Source organism: Choloepus didactylus, chromosome 21 (genome assembly GCF_015220235.1).
Source record: "Choloepus didactylus isolate mChoDid1 chromosome 21, mChoDid1.pri, whole genome shotgun sequence".
NCBI lineage: Eukaryota > Metazoa > Chordata > Mammalia > Pilosa > Megalonychidae > Choloepus > Choloepus didactylus.
The window spans coordinates 21,767,423-21,792,089 of record NC_051327.1 but is presented as its reverse complement, the minus strand read 5'-3'; the positions used below and the strand labels follow the sequence as shown (position 1 = coordinate 21,792,089).

The 24,667-nt window shown below is 38.5% G+C and overlaps 1 protein-coding gene across 3 annotated transcripts in view; it reads right to left on the bottom strand.

Annotated features, from left to right (window-relative positions):
* The window catches only part of LMTK2 (lemur tyrosine kinase 2), a 141,451-nt gene that overhangs the window by 97,428 nt on the left and 19,356 nt on the right, over positions 1 to 24,667 (bottom strand). For all 3 annotated transcript variants that reach the window (XR_005213506.1, XM_037813840.1, XM_037813841.1), the window contains exon 2: positions 9,735 to 9,859. Coding sequence is in view for 2 of the 3 variants with exons in the window: in XM_037813840.1 (XP_037669768.1) it covers positions 9,735 to 9,859 (125 nt within the window). In the remaining variant the exon portion in view is untranslated. The remainder of the gene's footprint in view (positions 1 to 9,734; positions 9,860 to 24,667) is intronic.

Sequence of the window (24,667 nt, the reverse complement as noted above, 5' to 3'; positions counted from 1 at the left end):
TGTGAAGCCATCTGGCCCTGGGCATTTATTTGTGGGAAGATTTTTGATGACTGATTGGATCTCTTTGCTTGTGATGGGTTGGTTGAGGTCTTCTATTTCTTCTCTGGTCAGTCTAGGTTGTTCATATGTTTCCAGGAAATTGTCCATTTCTTCTACATTATCCAGTTTGTTGCCATACAGTTGTTCATAATATCCTCTTATAATTTTTTTAATTTCTTCAGGATCTGCAGTTATGTCACCTTTTTCATTCATTATTTTGTTTATATGGGTCTTCTGTCTTTTTGATTTTGTCAGTCTAGCTAGGGGCTTGTCAATCTTGTTGATCTTCTCAAAGAACCAACTTTTGGTGATATTTATCCTCTCTATTGTTTTTTTGTTCTCTATGTCATTTATTTCTGCTTTAATCCTTGTTATTTCTTTTCTTGTACTTGGTTTAGGATTGGTTTGCTGTTGATTTTCTAGCTTCTTCAGTTGATCCATTAGTTCTTTGATTTTGGCTCTTTCTTCCTTTTTAATATATGCATTTAGTGCTATAAATTTCCCCCTTAGCACTGCTTTTGCTGCATCCCATAGGTTTTGGTATGTTGTGTTCTCATTTTCATTCGTCTCTATATATTTAGCAATTTCTCTTGCTATTTCTTCTTTAACCCACTGATTGTTTAGGAGTGTGTTGTTTAACCTCCAGGTATTTGTGAATTTTCTAAGTCTCTGATGGTTATTGACTTCTAATTGTATTCCATTGTGGTCAGAGAATGTGCTTTGAATAATTTCAATCTTTTTAAATTTATTGAGGCTTGTTTTATGTCCCAGCATATGATCTATTCTGGAGAAAGTTCCGTGAGCACTAGAGAAGTATGTGTATCCTGGTGATTTGGGATGTAATGTCCTGTAGATGTCTGTTAAATCTAATTCATTTATCAGATTGTTTAGGTTTTCAATTTCCTTATTGGTCTTCTGTCTGGTTGATCTATCTATAGGAGAGAGTGATGTGTTGAAGTCTCCCACAATTATTGTGGAAACATCAATTGCTTCCTTTAGTTTTGCCAATGTTTCTCTCATGTATTTTGTGGCACCTTGATTGGGTCCATAGACATTTACGATTGTTATTTCTTCTTGCTGAATTGCCCCTTTTATTAGTATGTAGTGGCCTTCTTTGTCTCTCAAAACATCCCTGCATTTGAAGTCTATTTTATCTGAGATTAATATTGCTACACCCGCTTTCTTTTGGCTGTAGCTTGCATGAAATATTTTTTTCCATCCTTTCACTTTCAGTTTCTTTGTGTCCCTGTGTCTAAGATGAGTCTCTTGTATGCAACATATTGATGGTTCATTTTTTTTGATCCATTCTGCGAATCTATATCTTTTAATTGGGGAGTTTAATCCATTTACATTCAACGTTAAAACCGTGAAGGCATTTCTTGAATCGGCCATCTTATCCTTTGGATTATGTTTGCCATATTTTTCCCTCTCTCTACTAATATCCTTTATTGTACCCATACCGAATCTCTTTAGTACTGAACCTTTCTCCAAGTCTCTCTGTCCTGTCTTTGTTTCTCTGTCTGTAGGGCTCCCTTTAGTATCTCCAGTAGGGCAGGTCTCTTGTTAGCAAATTCTCTCAGCATTTCTTTGTCTGTGAAAAATTTAAGCTCTCCCTCAAATTTGAAGGAGAGCTTTGCTGGATAAAGTATTCTTGGTTGGAAATTCCTCTCACTCAGAATTTTAAATATATCGTGCGACTGCCTTCTCGCCTCCATGGTGGCTGCTGAGTAGTCACTACTTAGTCTTATGCTGTTTCCTTTGTATGTGGTGAATTGCTTTTCTCCTGCTGCTTTCAGAACTTGCTCCTTCTCTTCTATGTTTGACAGTGTGATCAGTATATGTCTCGGAGTGGGTTTTTTTGGATTTATTCTATTTGGAGTTCGCTGAGCATTTATGATTTGTGTATTTATGTTGTTTAGAAGATTTGGGAAGTTTTCCCCAACAATTTCTTTGAATACTCTTCCTAGACCTTTACCCTTTTCTTCCCTTTCTGGGACACCAATGAGTCTTATATTCGGACGTTTCATATTATCTATCATATCCCTGAGGTCCATTTCGAGTTTTTCAATTTTTTTCCCCATTCTTTCTTTTATGCTTTCATTTTCCATTCTGTCATCTTCCAGGTCACTGATTCGTTGTTCAACTTCCTCTAGTCTTGTACTATGAGTGTCCAGAATCTTTTTAATTTGGTCAACAGTTTCTTTAATTTCCATAAGATCATCCATTTTTTTATTTAGTCTTGCAATGTCTTCTTTATGCTCTTCTAGGGTCTTCTTGATTTCCTTCATATCCCGTACTATGGTCTCATTGTTCATCTTTAGTTCTTTGAGTAGCTGCTCTAGGTGTGTCTCTTCTGGTCTTTTGATTTGGGTGCTTGGGCTTGGGTTATCCATATAGTCTGGTTTTTTCATATGCTTTATAATTTTCTGTTGTTTTTGGCCTCGTGGCATTTGCTGAACTTGATAGGGTTCTTTAAGGGTTTGTAGACCAGTTGAAGTCCTTATCTCTAATTTATCAGATCTACAGCTTCGTGGAGTACACTTTCTCTAACTAACCAGCAGGTGGCGTCCACGAGCCACCTGTTCTCCACAAGCCAGATCTCCCCTGCTTAGCCTTTTTAGTGAGTGGGGGAGTGAGTCTTGTGGGGCCCAATTGGTGTACCAAGCTTGCGTGTGTAGTTGGTGTTGCCTGCCCTGTATGTGGGGCGTGTTTCTGGGCAGTCGGGGAGGGGGGTGGCCCTAACAATCAAATCTCCCTGATGATCCTAGAGTTTTAAAGCTACTGCAATAGTCTAATCCTTCAGTTCAGTCCTGCCACAGTTTGTCTCTGCCACTGACCCACAAGTCTTTGGTATTGGCGTATGGCTCCTGAGACTTGCAAGTGGGCCCCTCTTCCAGGCTGTGCACCCCGGGTCCTCTGTTGAGGGATGACTGTGCTATGTCACAGGTGAGTGCCGTCCCCCCGGGGCAGTTCTGGGCTGCTGGGCTGTGTAGGGAGGCTCCCAGTCTGCTGAAATGATGGCTGAATGGGGCTCTGTTAATTCACACTGCTCCCCCTTCCCAGCTCTGGGACATTCAGCTGAGGTTGCAGGGAAGGCTAATGTCCACGCCCAGTTTTGTGGTGTGTGCCTGTTATTTGAAGCACTTCCGTCACACTGGGTTGTCTGGGGCAGCTCTGGGCTATGGGGCTGGCGATGGGCAGGAGTGTTTCCTGTCCACCAGGATGGTGGCTGTGAGCGGACACCCCCCTTTTCTTGGGAAGTTGTGTTGTTTAGTGAATTTTCTCAGCCACTGGATTATTGCCTTTTTTCTCAGAGCTCTCTTAGTTCTGCTCTTGACTTGACGTGCCCAAATTTCAATTCTTTGAAGCTTTCTGTATTGAGCTTCTTAGAGTAATTGTTTTAGAAAAAGCAAAAAGGATTTAAAAAAAAAAAAAAAAAAAAACGGCCCTCCTCAGAGATCTAATGGGTTATTGAAATGCTAATAGACAAAGCAACCAGGGCCATTAAGGAAAGGTGCACAGGGCAGAGAGATCAGCCTTGCTTCGGGATTTGCATATGCGCCTCAAGGCCTGATCTCCGCCCTTCCCCTTTCTGTGTTCACCAGAACTCCAAAAATCCTCTGCTTTTATTTTGGAGTTTTTCGTGTTGTTTTTTTTCTATGCCTGTCTCCTCTCTGCTGGGCTGGCTGCTCTCAGAGTCTCTGGTGTCTGGTCTCAGTCTATCTATGGTTGGAGTTTGAATCAGTAGAATGAGTTTCCGATAAGAGCAGCCACTGCAATTCTCCCTTCTCCTTCCTGGAGCTGACAGCCCCTCCTCCCCCGGGACTGAGCCTGGCAGGGAGGGGCGCGGGTCCCCTGGCCACAAAAACTTACAGATTTCGCTGATCTCAGCAGTTCCACGTTTTCATGAGTGTTGTATGAAGTATGCCCAAAGACAGATTGCTCTGTGGTGTCCAGTCCACGCAGTTCCTGGCTTTTTACCTACTTTCCTGGAGGAGTAACTAAAACATACAGCTCACCAGTCTGCCATCTTGCCCCGCCTCTCTGATATGATCTTATATCTAGAAAACCCTGAGAAATCGACGATACAGCTACTAGAGCTAATAAACAAATTTAGCAAAGTAGCGGGATACAAGATTAATGCACATAAGTCAGTAATGTTTCTATATGCTAGAAATGAACAAACTGAAGAGACACTCAAGAAAAAGATACCATTTTCAATAGCAACTAAAAAAATCAAGTACCTAGGAATAAACTTAACCAAAGATGTAAAAGACCTATACAAAGAAAACTACATAACTCTACTAAAAGAAATAGAAGGGGACCTTAAAAGATGGAAAAATATTCCATGTTCATGGATAGGAAGGCTAAATGTCATTAAGATGACAATTCTACCCAAACTCATCTACAGATTCAATGCAATCCCAATCAAAATTCCAACAACCTACTTTGCAGACTTGGAAAAGCTAGTTATCAAATTTATTTGGAAAAGGAAGATGCCTCGAATTGCTAAAGACACTCTAAAAAAGAAAAACGAAGTGGGAGGACTTATACTCCCTGACTTTGAAGCTTATTATAAAGCCACAGTTGCCAAAACAGCATGGTACTGGCACAAAGATAGACATATAGATCAATGGAATCGAATTGAGAATTCAGAGATAGACCCTCAGATCTATGGCCGACTGATCTTTGATAAGGCCCCCAAAGTCACTGAACTGAGCCATAATGGTCTTTTCAACAAATGGGGCTGGGAGAGTTGGATATCCATATCCAAAAGAATGAAAGAGGACCCCTACCTCACCCCCTACACAAAAATTAACTCAAAATGGACCAAAGATCTCAATATAAAAGAAAGTACCATAAAACTCCTAGAAGATAATGTAGGAAAACATCTTCAAGAACTTGTATTAGGCGGCCACTTCCTAGACTTTACACCCAAAGCACAAGCAACAAAAGAAAAAATAGATAAATGGGAACTCCTCAAGCTTAGAAGTTTCTGCACCTCAAAGGAATTTCTCAAACAGGTAAAGAGGCAGCCAACTCAATGGGAAAAAATTTTTGGAAACCATGTATCTGACAAAAGACTGATATCTTGCATATATAAAGAAATCCTACAACTCAATGACAATAGTACAGACAGCCCAATTATAAAATGGGCAAAAGATATGAAAAGACAGTTCTCTGAAGAGGAAATACAAATGGCCAAGAAACACATGAAAAAATGTTCAGCTTCACTAGCTATTAGAGAGATGCAAATTAAGACCACAATGAGATACCATCTAACACCGGTTAGAATGGCTGCCATTAAACAAACAGGAAACTACAAATGCTGGAGGGGATGTGGAGAAATTGGAACTCTTATTCATTGTTGGTGGGACTGTATAATGGTTCAGCCACTCTGGAAGTCAGTCTGGCAGTTCCTTAGAAAACTAGATATAGAGCTACCATTCGATCCAGCTATTGCACTTCTCGGTATATACCCGGAAGATCGGAAAGCAGTGACACGAACAGATATCTGCACGCCAATGTTCATAGCAGCATTATTCACAATTGCCAAGAGATGGAAACAACCCAAATGTCCTTCAACAGATGAGTGGATAAATAAAATGTGGTATATACACACGATGGAATACTACGCGGCAGTAAGAAGGAACGATCTCGTGAAACATATGACAACATGGATGAACCTTGAAGACATAATGCTGAGCGAAATAAGCCAGGCACAAAAAGAGAAATATTATATGCTACCACTAATATGAACTTTGAAAAATGTAAAACAAATGGTTTATAATGTAGAACATAGGGGAACTAGCAATAGAGAGCAATTAAGGAAGGGGGAACAATAACCCAAGAAGAACAGATAAGCTATTTAATGTTCTGGGGATGCTCAGGAATGACTATGGTCTGTTAATTTCTAATGGATATAGTAGGAACAAGTTCACAGAAATGTTGCTATAGTAGGTAACTTTCTTGGGGTAAAGTAGGAACATGTTGGAAGTTAAGCAGTTATCTTAGGTTAGTAGTCTTTTTCTTACTCCCTTGTTATGGTCTCTTTGAAATGTTCTTTTATTATATGTTTGTTTTCTTTTTAACTTTTTTTTTCATACAGTTGATTTAAAAAAGAAGGGAAAGTTAAAAAAAAAAAAAAGAAAAACAAGGAAAAAAAGATGTAGTGCCCCCTTGAGGAGCCTATGGAGAATGCAGGGGTATTCGCCTACCCCACCTCGATGGTTGCTAACATGACCACAGATATAGGGGACTGGTGGTTTGATGGGTTGAGCCCTCTACCATAGGTTTTACCCTTGGGAAGACTGTTGCTGCAAAGGAGAGGCTAGGCCTCCCTATAATTGTGCCTAAGAGCCTCATCCCGAATGCCTCTTTGTTGCTCAGATGTGGCCCTCTCTCTCTAGCTAAGCCAACTTGAAAGGTGAAATCACTGCCCTCCCCCCTACGTGGGATCAGACACCCAGGGGAGTGAATCTCCCTGGCAACGTGGAATATGACTCCTGGGGAGGAATGTAGACCCGGCATCGTGGGACGGAGAACATCTTCTTGACCAAAAGGGGGATGTGAAAGGAAATGAAATAAGCTTCAGTAGCAGAGAGATTCCAAAAGGAGCCAAAAGGTCACTCTGGTGGGCACTCTTAGGAACACTTTAGACAACCCTTTTTAGGTTCTAAAGAATTGGGGTAGCTGGTGGTGGATACCTGAAAGTATTAAACTAAAACCCAGAACCCATGAATCTTGAAGACAGTTGTATAAAAATGTAGCTTATGAGGGGTGACAATGGGATTGGGAAAGCCATAAGGACCACACTCCACTTTGTCTAGTTTATGGATGGATGAGTAGAAAAATAGGGGAAGGAAACAAACAGACAAAGGTACCCAGTGTTCTTTTTTACTTCAATTGCTCTTTTCACTCTAATTATTATTCTTGTTATTTTTGTGTGTGTGCTAATGAAGGTGTCAGGGATTGATTTAGGTGATGAATGTACAACTATGTAATGGTACTGTGAACAATCGAAAGTGCGATTTGTTTTGTATGACTGCGTGGTATGTGAATATATCTCAATAAAATGAAGATTAAAAAAAACAGCATGGCATTTAAGTGGAATTACGTAATTACAGTATAAAACTGCGTGGCACTGAAGTGGAACTGCATAATAAAAACTTCTGGTTTTCAAAAGACGCCAACTTTAAAACTGAGGATGCACCAATAAGGCCGTGGAAACCTCTTCAGTGACTCTGTCCAGATGAACTGTCCTGGCTCCTCCCACCATCATGCTACTGGGCTGGTGTACCCTGATGTTCACGTTGAAGATATCCTCTTGCCTAAATAATGGCGAGCTACAGCTACGTATCAAGGGCTTCAGATGATGAGTTTTAACTCTGCCAGGCACCACAAGAGAGCTGAGAACCAATCAGTGAACCAGTTGTTTCCATTCTTCTAGAAACATTAAAACCATCCTCTTTTCACTCTCTTTTTTCTACCAACTGCCCCACCCCCCATACAAGGAAGAAACTAAGAGTTAAAAGGGTCGAGTTTTCAGATAGAACATTTATGTTCTCACATGCACGTAAGCTTTAAAGGACATTACTGCTATTTGTATGGAGGTTGAGGCAGAAAGGACAAATGACGTACCACAATGACTTCAATCTGCAAGGGCACTTTTGAAAAGAACAGATTTGTCCAATTTTCCCCTTGGTCAGTCCTAAGTTCTCTCATTAAAAAAAAGAAGAATTCGTCTACCACTCCGCCTAAATAAAGCCAATAAAAACCTGGCAGCAGCATAATAAATCATTAGGCAACAGATGATTCTAAAGATTCAGAGAGGTGACATAACATAATTAAAAATAGGGCTGTGAGACAAGAGTGGGTTCTTTTCAAGGTTTATGCCAGTGACCCCCTGAATGAACTTGGGCAAGTCACTCTGTACCAGACTACAGCTTCCTGATCTATAGAGTGACTTCCAAGGGACCATTCGGCTCTGAAACTGCAGAGTTCTAAATCTAAAGGAAACCAACAAATTACAGATGGCAATGCTCTTATATTCAGTTACATAGTTTTAGGGCTGGAGAGGATCATCTATCCCGCGTGGTTCCTGGGCCACCTGCATCAGAATCACATAGGGATGTGTGATAAAAATACAGATTCCTGAGTCCCACCTTGAATATGCATTATAACAAACTCTGAAATTCAATATTGAGATTCAATAAGGTTAGAACAACCTAAGGCAAGAATGTGGTATCAGGATATATGAGATACAGACTGGACTTAAATGTTAGCAACACTGATCAGACTTCCTCTTTGTCCCCAAATGGCCAAGTTCCTGATGCAAAGCCCCTCAGCAAGACAGACAGTCAGGGACACAGATTCCTTCCTGCAAGTAAAAGCCTATGACTGTGCTCCACTGTCCTATAATCATTACAGTACACTACAGAAGGGTCCCCAGTGATCCTAGGGCTTAGGGGTTGACATCGTGAATAAAGATCTATCACACAGGTCAAAATCTTCTCAAGAAAATGATATATGTCAGTGAGTCTTGTCTTTTCCTATAGCCTCCCTCTGTTCTCAGCCTTCTGTGTTTAATGCTGGTGTGGAGCAAAAAGGACAGCACACCTCTGTTATTTCCTCATTGCTGCCACCAGACTCGAGGTAAACAGAATATATAATAAAACAGATACAAGAGCTCTAGAAATAAGGTTCACATGTCCAGTAAAAAGCAGGTTTTAGCTAGAAGACAACCTTCCTTTTTACATATGTAAAATATACACCAACCAAACTAGTGTTTATAGAATTTTCTTCCCCCAATTTAAACAAGTGGTCCTCAAGACTCCTGGGATATGCCGTTTACAGTTAGTGGGACTCTGCATTAAGAACCACTTTCTCTGCCATGCATGCTTTCATTTTCAAAATTTCTGTTTTATCTTCTTTTTTAAAATGTACTTCTTTTTAACAAGTATTATTGAGCCCTAACACATGTCAAGCAGGCACGTAGCAAGTTCTGGAGCAGGATTTCTCAGGTGGCTGGCTGGCAGATCCCATCCACCTACTGCTGCCACGCCCTCCCTTCCATGCTGCTCCTCCCCTGAGCCAGGATTTTACCTTAGGGAACTCAGGGTTTCCAGGGAAACTAAAAGATGCTCATCCTCACACTCAAAACACATTGGGGGATCCCTTAGCCTCAAAATTCTTAATGACCTCAAATTCACTAGCCCTATAGAAGTCTGGGGAGGAAAAAAAAAATCAAAAGCAGCCTGCTCTTCCTTATAGACCTTACAGCAAACAAGTTTAATCATCATGCTTTATTCCTCATTTGGCAAAAATGAGACTCACCACAGGCAAGCAGTTACTGTCAATGATGCTCTAAAGCAGGGACTTGCAAACTACAGCCTGTGGGCCAAATTCAGCCTGCCTATTTCTACCAATAAAGGTTTCCTGGCACACAGCCTTTTGTTTACATATTGTCTACGGCTGCTGCAGAGCAACAGTAGCAGAGCTGAGAGTTGAGTAGCTGCAAAAGAGACTGTGTGGCCTACAAAATTTGCTATTTACTGTGGCTGGAAAATACTTCCTCTCCGGCCCTTACAGAAAAAGTCTGCCAACCTTGCTCCTAAGGAACTGTGATGTAAATGCCATTCAATTGATAAATGTATCATATAACAATTTTAAATGTTCTCACCATCTGTGCTCACCTTAAAGTCAATTTCTGGGTCCTTACAGCAGGATACACAGTTTGCAATTAACACTATTAACAGCATTAAACTGCACACAGACAGGATCACAAAAGACAAGGGAACTTCTGCAGCAGGTGTCTCCCCTGGAAAGAGAGATAAATAATATTAAAAACAAGTTCATTCCCATCTTCTTGACCAAAAGGGGGATGTGAAAGGAAATGAAATAAGCTTCAGTGGCAGAGAGATTCCAAAACGAGCCGAGAGATCACTCTGGTGGGCACTCTTACGCACACTTTAGACAACCCTTTTTAGGTTCTAAAGAATTGGGGTAGCTGGTGGTGGATACCTGAAACTATTAAACTACAACCCAGAACCCATGAATCTTGAAGACAGTTGTATAAAAATGTAGCTTATGAGGGGTGACAGTGGGATTGGGAATGCCATAAGGACCAAACTCCACTTTGTCTAGTTTATGGATGGATGTGTAGAAAAGTAGGGGAAGGAAACAAACAGACAAAGGTACCCAGTGTTCTTTTTTACTTCAATTGCTCTTTTTCACTCTAATTATTATTCTTGTTATTTTTGTGTGTGTGCTAATGAAGGTGTCAGGGATTGATTTAGGTGATGAATGTACAACTATGTAATGGTACTGTAAACAATCGAAAGTACAATTTGTTTTGTATGACTGCATGGTATGTGAATATATCTCAATAAAATGATGATTAAAAAAAAAAAAAAAAAAAAAAACAAGTTCATTCCAAAATTGACTTTAATTGGTGAACCAATATATTTCCCCCAGATAAAAATGGGACCAACAGTTAAATAACTAATGCTTACAAATGTTCACGATAAAGATGATGATCAGTCCACAATAAGGAGATGGTTTATTTTTCAACTTTTTATTTTAAAATAACCTTAGGTTTACAGAAGAACTGCAGCATACAGAGTTGCCATATACCTTTCATCCCACTTCCACCAGTGCTAACATCTTACATTCCCATGATACATTTATCAGAACTATCAACAATAGCACTGGTATGATATATCAACCAAACTTCAGACTTCATTCTGATTACACCAGTTTTTCCACTAACTTGCTTTTTCTGTACCAGGATTCAGTCCAGGCTACCAATGTTGCATTTAATCATCACGTCTCCTCGGTAACCTTCCATCTGTGCTGGTTTCTCAGTCTTTCCTACTGCTTCCCCACAGCTATTTTGTAGAATGTCCCTCAACTTGGGTTTCCTGATATTTCCTCATGATTAGACTGGTGTCACAGATATTTGGGGAGAAAACCAGAGAGGAGACCCGCCCTTCTAGCATCATACCAAGGCACACGATGCCAATATAGCGGAGGACTGGGGATGTGAACCTTGATCACCTGGGTCAGATGGTTCCTGCCAGGTGTCTCGCTGCAAAGCTTCTCTCTGTGCACACTCTATTCCTTAAAAGCAAGTCACACCCAGGAGAAATCTGGACCTGGCATCGTGGGATGGAGAACATCTTCTTGACCAAAAGGGGGATGTAAAAGGAAATGAAATAAGCTTCAGTGGCAGAGAGATTCCAAAACGAGCCAAGAGGTCACTCCGGTGGGCATTCTTATGCATAATATAGATAACCCTTTTTAGGTTCTAATGAATTGGAATAGCTAGCAGCAAAAACCTGAAACTATCAAACTACAACCCAGAACCCATGAATCTCGAAGACAATTGTATAAAAATGTAGCTTATGAGGGGTGACAATGGGAATGGGAAAGCCATAAGGACCACACTCCACTTTGTCTAGTTTATGGATGGATGAGTAGAAAAATAGGGGAAGGAAACAAACAAACAAACAGACAAAGGTACCCAGTGTTCTTTTTTACTTCAATTGCTCTTTTTCACTTTAATTATTATTCTTGTTATTTTTGTGTGTGTGCTAACGAAGGTGTCAGGGATCGATTTAGGTGATGAATGTACAACTATGTAATGGTACTGTGAACAATCGAATGTACGATTTGTTTTGTATGACTGCATGGTATGTGAATATATCTCAATAAAATGAAGATTAAAAAAAAGGGGGGGTGTGAAATGAAATAAGTTTCAGTGGCTGAGAGATTCCAAAAGGAGCCAAGAGGTCACTCCGGTGGGCATTCTTATGCATAATATAGATAACCCTTTTTAGGTTCTAATGAATTGGAATAGCTAGCAGTAAAAACCTGAAACTATCAAACTACAACCCAGAACCCTTGAATTCTGAAGACGATTGTATAAAAATGTAGCTTATGAGGGGTGATAATGTGATTGGGAAAGCCACGTGGATCACACTCCCCTTTGTCCAGTGCATGGATGGATGAGTAGAAAAATGGGGGCAAAAAAAAAAAAAATAGCACCCAGTGCTCTTTTTTACTTTAATTGTTTCTTTTCACTCCAATTTTTATTTTTATTACTTTTGTGTGTGTGGTAATGAAAATGTTCAAAAATTAATTTTGGTGATGGACACACAACTATATGGTGGTACTGTGAAGAACTGATTGTATGCTTTGTATGAGTGTATGGTATGTGAATGCATCTCAATAAAATTGAATTATTTGGGAAAAAAAAGGCAAGTCATAAAGTCCAGTGCACATTCACGGGGAAGAGAATGAAACTACTTCTGGCGGCAGGAGTATGAACAAATTTGTGGACAGTTGTAACTGATAAATTTAGGGAAGATAATGTGAGGATCGCAAATATCCTGTCTCTCAAAATTTTGCCCATGATTTGTCTGCAGCAATTATTAGTCTGATGTTCTAATGCTGATTTTCTATTTCCCTCTTTCGTCCTACATTGATTTACTATTTGGAATTCTTCTCTTAGGAAGAATTCTCCCTCCTACCCCACTTACTTGTTTATTCAATAATTTAACCAGTATGTACTCATGGATATTCATTTTATTTTTGGCATTATAATTCAATACTATCATTATTTGTTTTGTGGCACAAATTGTTGCAGCCTTGATCCCCAGGAGCTTTTTTGAGTTGACTTTCCCCATCTTCTTCCTTTTTCTCTAATGTTTCTTTACTTTTTGGAGCGACAGGAAGCTCCTGGCTCCTCTTGTATTTCTCTGCTCCAACTCTACAATCAGCATTTCTCCAAGGAGTCTGTGATGGTTAGGTTCATGTGTCAACTTGGCCAGGTGATAGTACCCAGATGTCTGGTCAAGCAAACACTGGACTAACAATTGCTGTGAGGAAGTTTGTGGCTGGTTAATAAAACAACAGGCTGGTTTATTAAATCATCAGTCAATTGACTGCAGCTGTGACTGATGACTCACCAAAGGGCGTGTCTTCCACAATGAGAGAATGCAATTGGCTGGATTTAATCCAATTAATCAGTTGAAGACTTATAAGCGAGACAGACAGAGGACCTTCACTTCTTCTTCAGCTGCCCAGCGAAGCGTTTCCTGAGGAGTTCATCGAAGTTGCCGGTTCGTTTCCTGAGGAGTTCACTGAACACGTTTGTCGAAGATCCCAATTTATCTCCTGAGTTCATCAAAGTTGCCAGTTCGTTTCCTGAGGAGTTCATCGGACATCTTCCTTGGAGTTGACAGTTTGCTGACTGCTCTATAGAATTTGGACTCGTGCATACCCACAGTTGCGTGAGTCACTTTTACAAATTTGATAGTCAGAGACACCTCTCATTGATTCTGTTTCCCTAGAGAACCCTAACTAATACAGAGTCCTACTCATGACACAGAGTTTTTCCAGTGGAGGAGTCTGCAATCACCTGTAGCCTGTTTTTGTGTGGGGGGAAGTGGGGCAGCTAAGAATGACTTTTAAAGAGCTGTTTAAAAAAATTTTTTTTTAGTAAAAACAAAGACGACTGTGCAACAGACAGTGTGTCTGGGCCACAAAGCCTAAAATATTTTACTACCTGGCCCTTCACAGATAAAGTTTGCCAAAGCCTGTCTAGAGAATAAAGATTTTTATATCTTATTTTCAACAAGGACTTAGCTATCCCCAAAACATCTTATTCAATTAGGGCAATTTTGAACCATTTTTTTTTGTCAGGGCAAACTGGTAAGTGTCAACTATTGGCATTTTACTAAGAAAAAAAGCCTTTCCTAAAAAAAATCCATGGCTAATTATTGTTCAAATGCACCAAAGGGAAGGCAGGGAAAAAAAATTTACTATGCCTCCACTGTTTCTAAGTGAAAATAAAGTCCTCAAAGAAAAGAAAAACTAACTCAAAATCATAGGTGGACAAAACATTTCTTGAGTATAAAATGACCTCTGGGAAGTCAGAGAAGTCTAAAATCAACTGCAAACAGAACTAAAGTCCTTTCAATAACAAAAGGTATACTTGTGAAAGAGCAATGCTGAAAGAAGCAGTTACAAGTGCAGATCAGACTGGCTGAAGCCATCCATAAGTTTGGTGCTCTAAAAATAATACAGTTAATCAAGGGTTGTCACCAATCAGCTAGTTCTAAACCAATTAGGTCTAAGACAGAAGAAAATCCATACATTTAACACAGAGGGTAACTTAGTGATTCCTCTCAAAGGCCAATCCAGAGGCATGTCAATTTTCACTGAGAGTAAAAATTCCCTAACTGCAGACACAGTTGAGAGCATCTGGAAAATTAAACTAAGTGAGGAGGTACTAAATGAGCCACTGAGGGCCAATTTTCTACGAAGGAAGACTAAGAAGGATCACTTTTTCCTCTTCCCCCTGGCAGCCAGCTGTTCTCTTAGCCAGTCTGGCCTGTGCTTCCTGTTGGTATTTACTCTTTTAACTTTGTTTCACTCCCCTGACTCATAAAATAAAGATTAAATATGACTCCTGGGGCTTATATAGCAAAGTGCTTTCAAATACACTGCATTTTATTGTTTTAAGATGCACTTTTCCACCACATTTTAACATACCTGAATTTCAAGTGCACCTTACACTTGAACCCACGTTGGTGTGACCGGCAGCATTTCTTCCTTCTTAATGGGACAAAAATAAGGGTGTGCCTTATAACCAATCGTATCTGAGATCTGATAGATTCAAATCCGAGTGTTCTGACTGCAAGCCCCCATTTTTTTTTTTAGACCACACTATTCTGCTTCAACATGGTTAACTTTTCACACTGAAAAACAGCCTAATCAAGGTACTTTGAATCGTAGTCCATCCAGTAATTAAGACAGTTCCTACTTTTGGAGCTCTCCCCCAAACTCCACAAGGCAGATATTATATTTACTTTTTCTTCTCTTTGCACATAGTTTTCTTCATCATATACTACCCATTGATTGTAAAATTTGATCACAAATGCCTGAAGGCTAGTTCAGTGATCTGATTCAAGATACTGTCTTCCATGAGTCATTAAATAGTCATGCAAAGTTATATCCATGATAAAAATGATTAATTATGCCCTATTTTGCCCCACCTTTATAGCATACTTATTTCTGTTTCAACACTGCAGTGGGTATCTGATCTCCCTTACTCAGATTTCCTCAATGTATACTAGGTATATTTAACCTCAATGCTTAGCAGTCTATACAAATTACTGCCTAAGACTTTTACTAGGAAGCCTAATTCCTAGGTAACTCATATGGTTACCACTTTACAAGACTAGTTTATTTACTATCTTTTTCCTTTGATCAGGCCAAAGCACTGTGCTTCAAAAATTTTTATATATCAATGAAGGAAAAACTTCTATAAAATGAAGAAATCAAACTAACCTAGCACAGGCTGAAAGGTAAGATGGGTTTGCATAAACCACAGAGAGGAAGAAAATTCTAGACTGAGGACACCACAAGCAAAATCCCCAAATCCCAGTGGTCAAGCTAGGAACTAGGCCTCCAAAAGGTTCCTGAATTCACCTGTTACAAAACTATGAAGAAAGGCAGTTTTTCTTTACCATTCTAATGGTAAATGCATAAATCAAATCAACCACCTACCAATTACCTATTAAAGAAAAACATCAACAAGAGTCCAGGACTGATCCACATAGGCAGCTTTACCAATTACAGACAGACAACTGGGGCACTTCAAATGTTTTCCTGAGACACTGATTAATTGGCAGCTCTACAGCACATTCCCTGAGTTTCCATTTTACAGCTTCAAAGCCTTTTAATATATAGCTACCACTTGACTTCATAAGCAGAAAACCTGAGAAGCTCTCAGACATAGGCACATATTATCTATTTTACAGAAGGGTAATTTGGAGAATGCAATGTCTCAGTAAAGAATCACAGTAAATCAGGAGCACTACCTGGCCATTAATCCAACCATGGTGAATCCCAGCTTGAACCCTGAATGGAACCCAAATGCATACGTCATTAACTAATGAGTTACCTGTGAATCCATTTTTGGATTAAGTAAAATTTTTCAATGTCCACAGATAAAAAGAAATAATGGTTCAGAAGAAAAATCCTTTAGCTTTCACTAAGGAACTACACTGAATGCTTTGTTAATAAATATATATAGCCAAGGCAAAGGGGATTAAATTGTCTTCATAAACTGTCCTGCTAACGCACACTTAAATGTAATTCACTGATATAAAAAAATCTAAGAATATATTTTCCTAAAAACACATACATATTCGCCCAAAGTTAACTTCCTTTAAAAGAAGATTAAAAATTTTACCAGCTCTTTTCCTCAAGATTCTATTTGTTCATTTTTTAAAATCTTACTTACAATCTTAGTCTTAAGAATTACCATCTAAAGAGCATTACAATGTAACTTAAAGACGTACAGTGCAGAGCAAACTCAACCAAGCTGTTTTTAAAAAAATGATCTTTAATAATAGTCACTATAACATGGCCTATCAAATTTTAAGTCACAAGTAATCATTCTAATACTTTAAATAATAACATTTTAATATTTAATTCCATATTGATAAATAGGATTGGCCCTTGAGAAAATACTTTTAAAATTTCTTCCTAAAACTGGATTGTAAATGTAATTATAAACTGAATCTATCAAATGACTTTAACTTAGTAAATTCAATTCTGTAGGAATATTGCTACTGTACTGAGAAAATTGCTAGGCACTTTAGAAATAAAGAAAACAGTACAGCATTACTGTATGTATATTTTAGTAGTCATGTTTCTAAAGGGAACTGAAGAGAGAGAGATCTTTTCAACTTTAGACTGCATACCTCCAGTTTAATACACTGTAACAATTATCCTCAATAAATATCAATGAATCAACAACAACCAAACAAGGACCACACCACAAAACAAAACACTGAAGTACAAATGTCATTTTTAGCTACAGATAAAATGTAAACAGTATTTATTATAAGGAGCCCAACTGACTTTAGGAAGGTTATAATAACTAAAATCTGTCCCAAAGAAGAAAACCTTCTGTCATACATATACCTCAACACATTAGTTCTTAAATATCAAGGAGCATCCTTTTCAGCACCCATAAAGCCAACAATTATTGTGATTCTTCTTGTAATTCAACCCAATTTAAGGAGAATGTATTCCAAATCCATTGAACATAAATAATAATACCCAGGAGCAGCTGCTCTCAGCTTACTCATCCCCCAGGACAGACAGAACGCGCCACCAGCACACACCAGGTGAGCAAACTCCTGGCAAATAAATGTCAGCTCCCATTCGAAACAGCACACAACTGATCATGGAACAAACTTGAATATACACATTTATTTTAAAATGTCTGATTCAGTACAATATTTCATACAAAGTATTCACATAATGTACATAAGCTACAAAGCGTAAGAAAACCCCCACCACCTCCCCTCCGCTGTGTGCCCCTTCCCACCAGACCCAGCCCCTCCCAAAGGGGGCCACTCCAGAACTGTGTGCTTATTATTCTAAGTATTTCTAACATATATACATGCTTCTTTCTAACCATAAAATCAGATATGGTAGACTGTCTTACACAACTTGCTTCTTGTTCCTAAATACTGCATTTTAAGATTCTTCCATGCCATCCTTGTAGCTGTCCTCTATTTTCAATTCTGTGTAATATCCCACGGTGTGACTGGGGCACTTTATTTATCCATTCTCCTGACGATGAACATTTGAATTGTTTCCTTTATGTTACTTTTTACTGTTTTGGCTATTGCAAACAATGCTGTAGACATTCTTCAACACAGCTCTTGGTGCAGAGTTTGGAGAGTTTCTAGGGCAGGAGCCAATAAGCTTTTTCCATAAAGGGTCAGACTGTAGGCCCTGTAGACCACACCGTCTCTGCTGCAACCATTCAATCTGCTGTCAGAGCACAAAGGCAGCCGCAGACAGTAAGCGAAGGAATGAGCATGGCTATTTTTTCAATGAAACTTCACTGAACTTCAGTTTCATGTAGTTTTCATGTGTCATAAAGTATCATAAAGTATTTTCATGATACTTTATTTTGTTAACTCTTTAAAAATGTAAACACTATTCTTAGCTTGCAGGCCATAAGAAAAACAAACAGCTGGCAGGATTTGGCCTGTAGGTCGTAGATTGCTGATCCTTGTCCTAGGGTATATATATACTTAGGAGGAAACTGCTTAGACCACGGTGACACCAAAGTTCAATGTTACCAAACAGTGTCAAATTGTTCCCTAAAGTAGTTGGGACACCAGCAATGAGTAAGCAGCCCTATTGCCCAAGTCTTGAAATAGCACTTTAAAAGAAACCAAGGCTCTTTGGAAAATGACTGTACCAGATCTGAAGCAGAAATGCACAAGACTGGAACAAAGCAGAAAACAAGGACACAATCCAAGATTACCAGGATCCTCTCAAAGGGCTTAGGAGCAAACCTCTTCAGAGGTCCTACTGGCCAAGACAGGACACTTTGAGCATTGACTGCAAAGAACCAAGACATATGAGTAGTTTAAATCCATTAACTCATAATGATAGCACAACACAGTAACAACAGCATTCCCAATTGGTCACACCTAGAGAATGCTGGTGAACCAACTCATTTTTTTAAAAATCAGGTAAAAAAACAAAAAGAATTAAGTATCTATCCTGCCTTTCCCTTATGATTTGAACCCACTGGGTAACCAAATAGCAGATATAAGGAAATTTCTCTTCAGTTAATCAGCTAGTAACTGAAGAAGAAATGATAAACTTAGAACATCAGCATTTTGCAATTGCCAGTAGATCAAGACATTGATCATCAATGGCTGATAATGCAAAAGGAAACAACAACCAAACATGATGTGTCTCCCGATGGAAAAACTGCACTACCTACCTATGAAACACTACCACCAAAAACAAAATAACAAAATATCAAACCTGAATCTGATCAAGCCTCTAGATCCAAATACCAATTTACAAGAAATTCAGGGAATAGTGGAACATGTTAAACATCACCACAAGAATATAATCAGCAAAATATGGACTATGAAAAACACTCAGGGACAAAAACCTGATAAACTGAAAGGAGAAAAAAAAGGGAGAGGGAGATGGAGAAGGAATTAAGAGAGACTTAGAAGATATACTAAAAAAATTGCGAGGCCTAGATGTTATCTGAATCGTGATACAAACTATTTTTAAAAGTACAGCATTTGAGATAATTGGAAATTAAAGAAGTATGGTGAATTTCTTCTAGGTTTGATAAAGGAATGTGGTTATTTTTAAAAGTAGTCCTATCTAAAAGTATGTTTTAGAGATACTGACCTATTCAACAATGTCTGTAATAATTTGCTTCAAATTTGTATGAGGAGTAGAGGGGTAGGAGCAGGTTATATGAAAGACAACCATGAGCTGATGATGGGTGAAAGCACACACGGGATTCATTACAGTATCTGCCTAGTCTTGTTTATGTTTTAAATTTTCTATAATAAAAAAACTTAATACAAAAAAGTAGAGTATACAAAACAATTTTCAATCTAAAATCATAAAACTTGGAATGAACAGACTTTAATTTTTCCCAACAAATGGGTATAAAATGTTATCCAACTAAGGGCGTGATTTGCATATACCTGAATATTGAAGTTGAGCATCTTTCCATAGTCATATGTTCCATTTTTGTTTCCACCTCTACGAAATGGCTGCTTGTTTTTTGCCTCACTTTCTACTAGATTGTCTATATTTTTTTCTTATTAATGAGCATCTACAAATTAATGTTCTGGTTATTAGTATTTTGTAGTTGCATGTGTTGCAAACATTTCTTTTTCATTTTCTTTACGGTGTTTCTTGATGAAAACAAGTTCTTTTTAATGCATAAGAATGATTCAACTTTTTCTTTTACAGTTTGCTCTTTGTGTCATTTATGCTATACTCTCCTTCCCTGAGATTCTTCAGATATTCTGTAAAGTTATTTAGATCTTTTCTGGTAAAAGCATTAAGATTTTTACTTTCACATCTAAGTCTTTCATCCATAAAAATTATCCCAGCCTCATTTACTGAACCCCACTGACCACAAAATGTGAGCAATCTACTTGGGACTCTCCATTACGGCTCCTCAGCCTATTTGTATGTTCTTGCGCTAACACTTATCTTTTTGTACTGCATTCTGAGTAATTCCTCCTGAGATCTCTCCCCCCTCATTCATTTTTTCTTAGCTTATAGGTTATTTGGCTCTTCTATTATGGTCTTTTTTTTTTTCCCCTTTCTATTTCAATCATATTTTTCACTTCTAAAGTCCTATTTAGTTTCTTCTCAACAATGTCTCTTGTTGCTTGCTAATTTTTTATAATTCTTTCATTTCTTAAAAAAATTCAGGCTTGATAAATATTCTGTATCTGGTAACTGCAACATCTGAGGTCCTTGCCTGCTATTTCCACTCATTCTTTCATTCATGGTGGTTTGTTTCCTTTTGTGGTTAGTGATCTTTGAATTTAAATTCCTATTTCCTTGGTCTTTGCATTAGTTTTCTATTTTGTCATTAAAACTCACCATAGATTTAGTGGCTTAAACCAACACAAATTTATTATCTTACAGTTGTGTAAGCCAGAAGTCCACCACGAGTCTCATGAGCTAAAAGGAAGGTGTCAGCAGACTGCATTCTTTTCGGAAGGCTCTAGGAGAGACTGTCTCTCGCTCATCCCAGTTACTGGCAGAATCCAGTTCCCTGCAGTTGTAGGACTGAGGTCGCTCTTTCTTGCTGACTATAAACTGAGGGTCAATCCCAACTCCTAGTGGCCACTGCATTTCTTGGCTCCTGGTCCCCTTTTCTCTATCTTCAAAACTAGCAATGGGGAGTCAAGTCCTCAGGTTGCATCCCTCTCATCTACTCTTCTGCTTTTTAAGGACCCAGGTGACCAGACTGCGTTCACCCAGAAAATCCAGGATCACCTCCCCACTCACGGTCCGTACCCTTAATCACAGCTGCAAAGTCCTTGTGCCATGTAAGATGACATGTTCACACGTTCTGGGGACTAGAACTTGGCCATCTTTGGGGACCATTATCCTGCCTAGTGCAGTCTCAATCTGCAGGAAACCCGAAAGACTAAACTGAGAATGTTTTCCTGCAGAGATGACTTGTGACCGCTCTGGGAATATCTGTCACCTCCTTTCAGTTTCTCTGGCTTAACGAGGGCACATGCAGTTCTGCTCCCCAACTCTGTGGTTGGCCCAAAGGCTCAATCTCCTCACTGCAGTGCTAATGCTGGCACTGCCCTCAGTGCCCTTGGACGTGGGCTCACACCCAGGTTTAGTTCATGTGGGGGAAGAGAAATAGGTAGGAAAATGAAGGTTTTCCTTATTTCCTGGGGGCCCACAAATACAACAAAAATTATGTTTTATGCAAAACTGTTTTATATCATATTATTCTGGAGAATATTTAGTCTATCATATTTGCCAAAGTAGAACCTGAATTTCTTAAAAACTCACTAACAGGAATCTAGACCCGGCATCATGGGATGGAGAACATCTTGACCAAAAGGGAGATGCGAAAGGAAATGAAATAAGCTTCAGTGGCAGAGAGATTCCAGAAGGAGCCGAGAGGTCACTCTGGTGGGCACTCTTACACACAATACAAATAACCCTTTTTAGGTTCTAATGAATTGGAATAGCTAGCAGTAAAAACCTGAAACTATCAAACTACAACCCAGAACCCTTGAATCTTGAAGACAATTGTATAAAAATGTAGCTTATGAGAGGTGACAATGTGATTGGGAAAGCCATATGGACCACACTCTCCTTTTGTCCAGTGTATGGATGGATGTGTAGAAAAATGGGGGGAAAAAAAAAAACCACCCAGTGTTCTCTTTTACTTTAATTGTTCTTTTTCACTTTAATTTCTATTATTATTTTTGTGTGTGTGGTAATGAAAATGTTAAAAAAATTAATTTTGGTAATGAACGCACAACTATATAATGGTACTGTGTACAACTGAATGTACGCTTTGTATGACTGCATGGTATGTGAATAAATCTCAATAAAATTGAATTAAAAAAATATGCCTATCCTTTAAAAAATAAAAACTCACTAACAAACTTAAGTACTTTAGCCATTAGTAGTAGTAAATTATAAGTAGCATACCTCACAACTGATTTGGATACAATACACACTAATGTATTAATCATTACCCTGATTCAGAGAGAAGCCCACACTCCCTAACTCCAGCACAAGCAGGCTGTCAGCAGTCACCTGACTGTCCTTCCGCAGATCATTCCACAAGCATATCTGAGTATGACGTATCTCACCATATCTGAGTACAGCAAGTCTCACCCAAACACAACTGTGGATGATAAAAATTAACAGTCTGAGCACTGGCATATTAATCCTATAGCCAGTGTTCTTTGTAAAAGGAACTTATTGTGTATAGTTAATGCCAAGAGACTTCTAACTTAACCAATAAAACCCAAGCTGCTGATTCAAATGAACTACAACACTATTATCATATAAATTCTTAATGTTTCAGGGCATGAAAGAATATTAAGGAATTATAGAGACAGTGAAAACCCAACTGCCAAAAGGCACACAGAGAAGTATGAGGCCAATAAATGTCAGGGAAATATAATTCTCTAATTTAAGGACTCTGTACTAGAGGATTTTAACACTCATGTCATCTCTAATAGTTCAGTACATACTGAAAACCCAATTACCTGTTTCCTCAACTGTAAAATGAGTATTAAATATAAACCTACTGGCAATAAGAAGCAACAAGGTCTCAAAACATATAGAACATGGATGAACCTTGAAGATATAATTCTGAGTGAAATAACTCAGACGCAAAAGGAGAGACATTGTATGTTACAACTCCTATGAACTACCTGAACAATGTAAAATTAATATCCTATAATGTAAGAATATTGGGGACCTAGTGATAGTAGCTAGTGAGGGCGAATGATAGTCTACTATGTTCAGAAATGTTAATGATGGTGAATTCAAAGGTGTGGTAATGGATAGAGGTGATGATTGTTTGTTAATGGGACTATAAGTATCAGAGCTGTACTGAAAGCAAACAGGAATGAAAGGGGTTGTTTAAAGGCATGTTTCCCACAGATCAGCACCACAAATACAGATAGGTGCTTGCATGATATACTTCTAAGCTATAACACTAGCACAGAGAGTTGACACCAGAAGGGTACATGGGAAAAATCTACACATTGAGTACTACGGACTATAATTAATAGGAATACCATACTCTAAAAATTTCACTAACTTTATTCATCAGAAACTTAATTCCTTCAGAGAGTTCCTACGCCAGCTAAGTTCTGAAACCCAGAGGCAACAGCCTCTTCAAGAACATCAACTAGATATGTCCCCTTTGCTCATAACGTTGGTACCCCTTTTCAACATGAACAGGTTAGGGTGGTCACTGCCTAGACATCCCTGAAGATCAGGAAAGTGAGTAAGCCAGAGGAAGGGGTAGGAACAGATAAGATGGAATTTAACAAAGGATTATGAATACTGAATCTTTATATAATTTACTTTTCCTTAGTTGCTAGGGTATTAGGTTAGAAGGAAAAAATTGAAATGGTGGAACTGTAACCCATAATATCCTTTGAAATTTGTTATATAGCTACTTGTTAAGTTGTAAGTTTAAAGCTATACACCTTTTTGTATATATGTTTGATTTCACAATAAGGAAATGACTGAAAATATGGTACTATAACTCATAATAATTTTGGAAATTTCCTGTATATCTACTAGTTAAATCATACTTTAAAAGATACTACCCTTTTGTATATATGCTATATTTCATAATAAGGAAATAACTGAAACTGTGGAATTGTAACCTATAATATTCTTAGAAATTTGCTCTCTAACTACTTGTTAAATTGCACTTAGACAGTCATCACTGGTATGTATATATGCTATATTCTACAATTAAAAATATGATAAAAATAAAAATATATATATAAACCTACTGTACCCAGGTCTTAGTTTCAAGTAACATTCCCCAATAAAAGAAACCAGGGCTCCTTGAAGAAATAGCTAGTTCCAGCACTGGGGCAGGAAATATACAAGAAGAGCCTGGAACATCTTATAATGCCAGGAAGTAAAGAAGTGCTCAATAAATAAATAAATATATATATTTTTCTAAAAATCATGACATATTGATGGGGGTATGTCAACAGACACAGGAGCCAACTGAAAAGGCTCCCAATGGTCAAAGCTAGACCAATTTGAGCAACAAAATGAAGTCCTGAATTATAACCTAAAGTATACAATCCATGAGACCATAGTGATATAAATAAATGACCAAATAGGGAAGAAGAGAAAAATCTCCCATAAGAATTCCAAACAATTTATGTAAATATCCTACCCCAAAGAAGGGGGACCATAACTCCCACTCTTAAGTATGGGTTGTATATAGACTTCCCTCCAGAGAAGACAATCTGAAAGGGGGGATGGGAGCAGGATAACTTTACAGTGGACAAACCTGACAAATACTGCCTCAGATAGGTGATCAAGGCCAACATCAACAGAGATAAGTTACGTTGATAGTTTGTATCCTTGACACGATATAAAAAATACGGCACTTTACCTCTGTGGTCTTCTCCCCAAAATGCATAAACCCATATAATCATGAGAAAAACATCAGGTGAATTCCAATTGAGGGGCATTCTAAAAACTGCCCGACCAGCACTCC